This window comes from Argopecten irradians, chromosome 2 (assembly GCF_041381155.1).
Source record: "Argopecten irradians isolate NY chromosome 2, Ai_NY, whole genome shotgun sequence".
Lineage (NCBI taxonomy): Eukaryota > Metazoa > Mollusca > Bivalvia > Pectinida > Pectinidae > Argopecten > Argopecten irradians.
In genome coordinates, this window is record NC_091135.1 from 37,797,476 (window position 1) to 37,807,559 (window position 10,084).

Below are 10,084 nucleotides of genomic sequence, written 5' to 3' on the forward strand. Positions count from 1 at the left end.
AAATAAATAACTTCATAGTTAATTTAACTCCTATGATAAATTATATTGTATTTGGATTTTTTGTTATCATTATAAAGATAAAAATATTTTGCTTAAACGTACCTGATATGCAGTATAGTAAAGACAATAAATTCATATATATATATATATAGTACATTTATATATTGAATAAGTATAAGATATATTAAAGAAAATACAAGTTTAATTAGGCCTACTGGTTGGCGATCCATTATCGTGCAAATATGGAGATTTTTCTCCTTTTTTTAAACTTTGTATTAAATATCGGATTTCTAGATATCAAAATAATCTTTACCACACAACAGTTCAGTTTAATAACAGTTCCATCAATTTATAACCAATTTTATAATAAAAACAGTCGTTTCAAAAAGGTCGTAACATATCACGTCAAGTTACAGTACCCATTATCACGATCATGGGACATGTTCATTGATAACTACTTATTCATGCTATGCATGTATTTATGACATTCTGGTAAGTTTTCACCCCGTTATTAGGTTAAAAATGTAGATGATTACATCTGTAAATATAAAGCTTTTATCGTTATCAACATATTATAAGTGACCTACCTAATAATTAACCTCCAAACTAAAGTGACCTACCTAATAATCAACCTTCAATCAGAAGTGACCTAGCTGATAATTAACCTCCAATCAGATGTGATCTACCTGATAAATAACCTCCAATCAGAAGTGATCTACCTGATAATTAACCTTCAATAAAAATGGCCTACCTAATAATTAACGTCCAATAAGAAGTGACCTACCTGGTAATTAACACCCAATCAGAAGTGACCTACATAATAATTATTAACCTTCAATCAGAAGTGACCTACATAATAATTATTAACCTTCAATCAGAAGTGACCTACCAAATTATTAACCTCCAATCAGAAGTGACCTACCTAATAATTTACCTCAAATCAGAAGTGACCTACCTATAATAATTAACGTCCAATCAGAAGTGACCTACACAATAATTAACGTCCAATCATAAATTACCTAACTGCTAATTTACCTCCAATCAGAAGTGACCTACCTAATAATTAACGTCCAATCGGAAGTTACCTACCTAATAATTAACCTCCAATAAAGAATGGCCTTCCTAATAATCAACGTCCAATCAGAAGTGACCTACCTGATAATTTACCTCCAATCAGAAGTGATCTTCCTTATAATAAACCTCCAATAAAAATTGACCTACCTAATAATTAACGTCCAATCAGAAGTGACCTACCTAATAATTAACCTCCAATAAAAATGGCCTACCTAATAGTTAACGTCAAATCAGAAGTGACCTACCTATAATAATTAACGTCCAATCAAAAGTGACCTACACAATAGTCAACGTCCAATCAGAAAGTACCTACCTGATAATTAACGTCCAATCAGAAGTGACCTACCTGATAATAATTTAACTCCAATCAGAAGTGACGTACCTTATAATTAACATCCAATAAAAAATGACCTACCTAATAATTTACGTCCAATCAGAGGTGACCTACCTAATAATTTACGTCAAATCAGAAGTGACCTACCTATAATAATTAACGTCCAATCAGAAGTGACCTACACAATAATTAACGTCCAATCAGAAATTACCTACCTGATAATTAACGTCCAATCAGAAGTGACCTACCTGATAATTTACGTCCAATCAGAAGTGACCTACCTTATAATTGACATCCAATAAAAATTGACGCACCTAATAATTTACGTCCAATCAGAAGTGACCTACCTAATAATTAACCTCCAATCACAAGTGACCTACTTAATAATTAACGTCTAATCAGAAACACCTACCTTTATAATTAACCTACAATCAGAAATGGTATACCTTATAATTATTCTCGCATTCAGAAATGGGCCTACCTAATGATTAACATCCAATAAAAAATGACCTACCTTATAATTAACGTCCAATCAGAAGTGACGTACTTGATGTACTCAATGCACCCAAATTTCTGATCTCGCCGAGTGAAATGTTCTAAAAATGCACATTTGAAAGAAAAAGGGTCCTACTGCACATTTACGCCCCATTACATTTCATCTTCCTATGCCACTGTTACTCGACAATCACTCAAATCAATAATATTTTTTAATATGACTTATTTGTAATTGCATGTAGAAATTTTAATTTCTTTGAATGTCGATAAAATGACAAGATAAAATGTATCTAATTATTATCATTTTGTTCGTCAGAGTATTGTTAGAGATATAAAAGATCTTCCAGAATGAAAAAAAACACCTCTTATCTAGCAGCCAGTACATGAGAACTGTCCCACCTGAATCTCCAAATGACCACCTACATTTCTGAATATGAACAGCAATATGCATGTTGGATACCTTAACTATCTGGCCACTCTCGCCATCAAAAGAAATCAAGTGCTTCAACAAATCTGAGAACAAAGCAGTAAAATTCCAGCATAGGAAAAAGTTTATTTCAAATATAAAACTATTAGTGTTTTGTACAAGTTCACTATATATAAAGTAAAACAACATATATATCCCATTATCAATAAAAAGTGATAACAATATTAGATGGTCAACATGCATGTGTAGGGAATGCATTTATATACTAATATAATGACTGGTACAGTTTGTTATTGAAAGACATTTTAAAATGCACCTTTTCCTTAAATTTTGTAATGGATAATATTTTAAAATATCCTTATGATAATTGCATTTTAGTTTTAGGAAGTAGGCACAGACTCAACAACAAAAAACATGAAAAAGGTGAAATGGTGTAAAACTATCAAAAAGCATATCAGATGTAACATATAATGTATTTACCAGTATATAAACCATAACAGATACTTCTGATCTAGCACTAAACTTTTTATCTGTTCATTGAAAGTAAATTGAAAAGCACATGAAAATACAACAAGTACAAAAAATATTGCATAAGTATATACAGAAATGTATACACCGTTAACCAGGAATGACAATGTACACAGTAAATCAACATTTTAGAAATAGGGAAATTGGGAAAATAGATATATAAATGGGGAAACAAATAATGTGGGAAACTTTATACCATACACAGAAGAATAACTGTATTAATTGTTTTTAATGATACAAAATGATCATGTGATCATATGTGATGCATGATCAAGGTGATATGCAAATATTTTACTCTTAAGAAATTACTTTTAAGAAATTCATAGACCATACTCCACCACTCAAACAAGGGAGATCATTTGTCTTGATTTAATCCTTCATAGTAAAAATGGTACGACATTTAGAAATGGTAGAGAAAAAGGAAAACAGTCGACAAGAGACTATCATTTTTCATAATATTAAAACTTCAAACGATAAACAAAGAGATTTTCATTTTAAGGCACAATAGTTTTGCATTGGTTACTACAGGCCGGGTGATAGACTTATCCTGGTGGCAAACACAAGGACACAATCCAAGTTTACTGTGTAAATGTCACACTAAAATTAATATGATGATTACATGTTCATTCAAGGATCTGTTAAAAGTTTTGGAATGGAGAAAAAGCAAGAAATTCTCATAAAAATAGATAATAACCAACGAAAGCCATCTGGTACCTGCAAGGCATAGACATTAAACTTTACTTTCCAGCTGTGGATTTTTTTTAGCGGAAATTCAGAATCCTGGACATTTTGGCCACTGTTACCATCTATTATTATAAAGTGTACATGACATCATGACCACATTCAATACATGCATTTATGTGTTGGTATTGATCATACAAAATATAGTGTATAAATACATATGGAATGTCAATCATATTATTAAGGTATTAATGTCAGTTTTCAGAAAAAACTTTAAACAACAACTAAAATACTAGATGTATTATTGTGCTTCATACAAAGACTTGTTTAAGGTACACAGCTGTTTTAGAAACCCTGTATTTGGAAAGATTTCCCGCTTGGCTCGAACAGCGGTAACGGCCTCCATGAGTGTCATGCTTCTCTTGAGCATTAGGAAAGCAATGACCATGGTGGAGGAACGACTGATACCTTCCATACAGTGGACGTACACTTTATTTCCTGAAACAAAAAAAGGAAAGATACAGATCTACAGTATGAGAGTACAGTATATGAAATTTGAAATTAGGAAAATAGGAAGGTGTAAATATTTATAGAAACCAATTTACATAAAAAATTGTAAAACTGATGGGAGCCATGATCCAAAGACTCTAAAATTAAAATTCGGCTTGATTAATTTTGTCTCTACTACTTGTCTGATTCCAGATCAAAAGTTTCAAACAAGGGGGAGATAACCTAACATGTAACTCTTCTGATAAAGTCTGACCTGTAGGCCTAACTTTCAGTCTATTGGCGAGTCTATACAATCTACAATGAGCTTGATTGTAGCCAGAAAATTAGGGGATGATCCTGGATTCAGTTGGCCTCCTGCACATCAGTTTTAGTTTTGTTTTTATATATTAACCCAGTGACTTATTGAAAACTATTAAATGGAAATAGCCCCAGAACACTCAGCTGATCAGGTAATATGATCAACTAAGGTTATATAGTCTCACAGATGAGCAATCAAATGCCTCCTTTTATCTGATCTAATAAATTATGTTATTTTCAAATTTAAATGTGCTTGACATCTTTCTTCACCACTAACAACTGTCAATTTCTTTTGTTATAACATTAGTAACATTAGATTACCATCAGCAATGAGTGCAGCGTTTATAAAATCAGCAGCTGGTACAAAGTGTGGACTGATATCACAGGTAGAAATATCCATAGCCTTGATTCCGTAGAAACTGATACCAGCCTCGCTGAAGAACTCCTCATCCGTGTTGATTTGGTTGATCTTGGAACCCTGAGCACAATTCAGAACATGAGTTACTCCAATTTTCTTCAGCTTCTCCGGATCTTTGGCACACACACTGGAATGTAATGAAAAGTATATAGAAAACATAGGTAGAAAGGCCAGCCACATCATGATTGATTCAAAATATAACTTGAAATTATTGTAGCTTATTGGTTTGACATTATATAACATGTTTATTGTGACAAGTTATCATTGAAACCATGATAAAGATATATGAATAATAAAAGATGTTTCAATTTTTATCACATCCTGCAGAACTAATTTACTGTCTTTATTTCTTTATCCCAATATTAACAATTATATATTATCAACCATTCTTTATTGGATTATTCGGTAATATGAAGTCCCTCTGTATTATCAAAGCAGGTTTAAATATGAAACAGGAGAAAATGTACCTGCATGTACCTGGTCACTGATGATCAAAATGATAAATGGTATGTATTTTGAGCTACAATTGGTACCTATTACTGCTAATGGAGCAAAGCAATGATCATGCAAATCATTATTAAAACGTTTGTATGCATTTTATAGCACTTGTTTCATATCACTTATCTACATGGCAATAAAACTAAACTGTATAAAATATCAAATTCACAGCAAGACAGTAGTTTTTTTGCATATACAAAATAAAGGTCTTTCCAGAGGGATTTTATACGGCAAGTCTACAAATTGTGGACTTGACGTCTTGTGAGCGGTACGATAGTATTAGAAGGGTCATTATGTTTGTTTTAGACAAAAATGATATATAAATACATGCATACGCATGAAATAATTGAAAACCTTCAAAAAAGCATAGAAAACTGTGCCTGCATGATTTTTGGAGGCAGTGCATATATTCGTTCTAATGATCAACCCAGTATGATTCAGCTACATATAACAAGAGGCCCAGAGGGTCTGTATCGTTCACCTGGTTTGTAATGCCAAGAAATATTTTCTGAAGGAATTTAAATTTATATATAAAGATTCAACTACATAAAGATTCAACTCAAATTTCTCTATTGGGCCCCCTCTTTCTGCTCCAGGGGGTCAGAGCCAAACTTTATAGAAACTCTATTCTCCCTCCGCCAAGGATATTTCTGGCCAAATTTGGTTACAATCAATGCAGAACTCTAAGACTAGTAGCGATTTAAATGATTTACCTCTATTTCCCTTATTGGGCCCCACCCCTCCTGCCCCCGGGAGGTTATACCAAAATTTATGCAAACTCTATACCCCTTTCCCTAAGGATGCTTCTGGCTAAATTTGGTTACAATCCATGCAGAACTCTAGGACAAGTACAGTGTTTTTCCTGCCTATATATTTGGAGCCGAAATAAGGCCCCATTCCCAATTGTATTGCTTGTTATTTTTTCCCAAATCTATGTCTAAATTTTCCAAATCAGTGAGTTGACGCGTATTTTGTGCGACGAAACTAAAAAATTCAGGAAATCCCAAGTCTGAATGTGGTATATTAGTAACCATTCTTACACTTGATTCTTAGAGAAGCATAATTATCTATTCTACCTTTTCCAAAACTTCCATAAACATCGTTCAAATTTTTTATCTCCTACTTATATCGCACAAAATATCCCAATTTTCATCAGGTGGCAATTTCCCAAAATACCCAGGAAAAACACTGAAGTAGCGTTTTAAAGGAAATGTTGACGGACGGACTGACGGACGACGCACCATGACATAAGCTCACTGACCCTCGGGCCAGGTGAGCTAATTATACAATTGTATCTATCACCAAACTCTTACTGATTTCCAAGTATGATTCCTGGGTAAACTTCATTAAAGTTAGTTTTCGGTCCTAAAGGCATCCTGAAAGCATTAGGTTGGATTGGTTTAGGGGCATCAGCATCCCTCCTCTCCTGGAGGTATCCCTTCACAGTGTCAAAGGTCTCCTGATTGTAGTCTGCCATACCTTTGGATTTAGTAGATATCGGAAATAAAAACATTCTACAGAATATCCTCACATTTTTAATGTACACTTAAAATAGATTTATAATGAAAATTACAATGTATACTACTCCAACAATGTTAGAGGTATAGCACGAAACACTTTTGAAACATTATGTTGTGTTGACAGTCAGAAAAAATTATGTCTTATAAACAAGAGGCCTAGAGGGCCTGTATCACTCACCTGGTTTTTTTTTTTAGTAATAATCACAAAGACTCTTACAATCAGAATAATTTGCAAAATTGACCCCACGATTTGTTTAATTTTGAATTCCAACCATGTAACGATGCTATAGATATATATATATACCATACAACTATGAGTACTATCCAATATAAAGTTTCAGAGAGAAAGTAATTCATATAAAAATAGTAGCCTTATTGACCCCTTCGCCACGGGGGGTTAGCCCCATCATTTGTACAATATTGAATTGCCTGCCTATAAGTATGCTACCATTGAATTATGAGTGTTATTCCATGCTTAGTTTCAGAGAACAAGAGGCCCATGGGCCTTAACGGTCACCTGACATCCAATAGTAATTTGTCATTTAAGGGCCAACATAATAGCTATGAGGGACTTTAACACATGGTGTGTTAATTTTTTCCCTCCTGTATTCAACACAGAAGCTGAAGTAAATATGAACTGATGTTGATGAAACTCTGTATGCAATGAGGTCTTGGATGAATTTGCATACTGGAACAATTTATCATAAATGACATATGGTTGTTATTTTTCTTTCTAATTTTATCATCCATGGACCCTGTGAACAGTGATAAATGAGTGTTTGGGATCCCGAAACAAAATCATCATATCATGTTACATCACAGATGTTATTATAACTAGAAAATAATTCATGGGGCACAAAAAATTACAGATCTCAGGTCAGTGGTTTTTGTCCTTGTATTACAAATGTAGCTAGGCCCTTCCAGTTCCACCATCTTAAAGCTGGTACATCCTGGCAGTTAATCAGACATAAAACAGCACTTCACAGATAAACATGCAATAATAAATCACACCTTTATGTACATCATCATTACATCGTGTGACAGAACGTAAAATGGTGCGCCTAACTCATATTTTTTACATGATAAAGCTGTGAACAAATTTTTTCATCAAACTCTTTACATTTAGTTAAAATATTGTGTTTAAACGGTTCAATAATGGTATAGTTACAATGGGCCACAATTCTGTAAATTTTTAAATGATTTATACTCATTTTCGAATTGCTCCAAGATCTTATCAATATAAGGTTGCATAGTATCAAAACCAGATAACATTTACTCAAGTTATCCAGTTCACAAAGTCCAATAATTACATCATTACAAAGGGCATTAATTCTATCAGTTACATTCTAAAAATTCCCTTTTTCAAACTCGTTCTAGATCTTGTTGGTATCAGGCAACATACAAGGTTTCATCAAAATCTGTTCACAATTACTCAAGTTGTCCTGTTTACATAAGGCACAATAAGAATATTATAACAAAGGGCAATAACTCTAAGTTACTGTCAAATAATTCCCATTTTCGAAATCGTTCCAGATCGTTTTGATAGAAGGCTACATACAAAGTTTCATCAATCTGGTTAACATTTACTAAAGTTATCGTGTTCACAACGAAAAGTTAACGCACGACGGACGACGCACTACGACGGACAAAAGGCCATCGCAATAGGTCACCGTGACCTATGGTCAGGTGACCTAAAAATTTAAGCCATTTGGACCCCACTTGGCTCCACCCCTCAGCCTTTGGGGATGAGACAGGGTCTAAATGACATAATAGCAAAATGTCCTCATGTGGTTATAATGTGAATCAAAAGTTTGAACAATTTCCAGTAGAAAATAAACAAAATATACCCAAGAAGTATTCAGTATAAACTATAGCAAACTTAGCCTCCTCCTCAGGGGCAAACAAAGAGGCCAAGGGTTATAAAATTCACAATTCTGATAAAGCACCACAATATCTTTAGAACGCAAGGTCCAATAATAGCATTATTACAAAGGACATGAACTCTATAATATAGTTACCGTCGAAAAATTCCCTTTTTCAAACTCATCCTAGATCTTGTTGATATAAGGCTACATACAGAGTTTTATCAAAATCAGTTCACATTTACCAAAGTTATCTTGTTCACAAGCACAATGATAAAATTACGTAGAACAAAGGGCAATAACTTGTACATTACTTTCGAATAATTCCCATTTTTGAACTTGTACGGAATCTTGCTGATATAAGGCTACATACAAGTTTCATCAACCTCGGTTAACATTTACTCAAGTCATCATGTTCACAAAGTAAAGTTACCGCACGATGGACAATAGGCTATTGCAGTAGGTCACTATGACGTATGGTCAGGTGACCTAAAAATAGTAACAGTGACCTTGACCTTGAACTGGCAATCCTGAAACTGTATCTTGTCGAAAATATTATGGTCCTTTAAATTTGTGTGAAGTTTGATCAAAATCACTCAAGGAATGAAGCCGCTAGAGCACTGAAAAGGATTTTCAAAAAATAGTAACGGTGACCTTGACCTTCACCCTGCAACCTTGAAACTCAAACTTTTTCAGTCCTTTGTATTTGTGTGCAGTTTGATCAAAATCACTCAAGGAATGAAGCCACTAGAGTGCTGACAAAGAAATTATCTAAAAATAGTAACAGTGACCTTGACCTTAGTCTGGCAATCTTCACACTCAAACTTGTCTGAGATATTATTATCCTTTGTCTATGTGTGAAGTGTGATCAAAATCACTCATGGAATGAAGCTGCTAGAGTGCTGATAGGGATTTTCTAAAAATAGTAGCAGTGACCTTGAACTTGACCCAGCAACCCTGAAAATCGAACTCGTCCGAGATCTTGTTAATATTAAGTTTCATCAATCTCGGTTCACATTTACTCAAGTTATCGTGTTCACAACAAAAAGTTAATTAACGCACGACGGACGACGCACGACGCACAACGGACGACGCACAACGGACGACGACGGACAAAAGGCTATTTCAATAGGTCACCATGACCTATGGTCAGGTGACCTAAAAAGTCATTTACCCGCAGTATATGAAAATAGCCTTATTGGCCCTTTTGACCCCGCCCCTCAGGCCCCTGGGGGGTCAGCCCCATTATTTGTATAATTTTGAATCCCCACCCTCTAAGGATACTACCATTGCATTATGAGTATTATCCCGTGCTTAAAGAAGTCATTTATATGAAAAAAGTCAAATGGACACTTTTGGCCCGTCCCTCGGGTCCCCAGGGGGTCAGCCCCATCATTTGTACAATTTTGAATCCCCACCATATAAGGATGCTACCATTGC

General features: G+C 34.3%; 1 protein-coding gene across 1 annotated transcript; it reads right to left on the minus strand.

Annotated features, from left to right (window-relative positions):
• Window positions 1-2,431: 2,431 nt before the first annotated feature.
• LOC138315381 (dual specificity protein phosphatase 3-like) lies at window positions 2,432-6,897 on the minus strand. The gene is made up of 3 exons (XM_069256366.1): window positions 6,576-6,897; window positions 4,668-4,891; window positions 2,432-4,037 (listed from the first exon to the last, which is right to left on the minus strand). The coding sequence occupies exons 1-3, from the start codon at window positions 6,773-6,775 to the stop codon at window positions 3,841-3,843; spliced, it is 621 nt and encodes a 206-aa protein (XP_069112467.1). The 5' UTR covers window positions 6,776-6,897; the 3' UTR covers window positions 2,432-3,840.
• Between the last annotated feature and the right edge of the window lie 3,187 nt (window positions 6,898-10,084).

Bases quoted from the DNA above. Each gene is read 5' to 3' on its own strand.
- LOC138315381 (XM_069256366.1), bottom strand. From the start codon at position 6,775: ATGTTTTTATTTCCGATATCTACTAAATCCAAAGGTATGGCAGACTAC. The intron at 4,892-6,575 runs GTAAGAGTTTGG...ATTACATTCCAG, and splicing joins GGAATCATACTTGGAAATCA to TGTGTGTGCCAAAGATCCGG. The intron at 4,038-4,667 runs GTAATCTAATGT...TTTTTGTTTCAG, and splicing joins CGCTGCACTCATTGCTGATG to GAAATAAAGTGTACGTCCAC.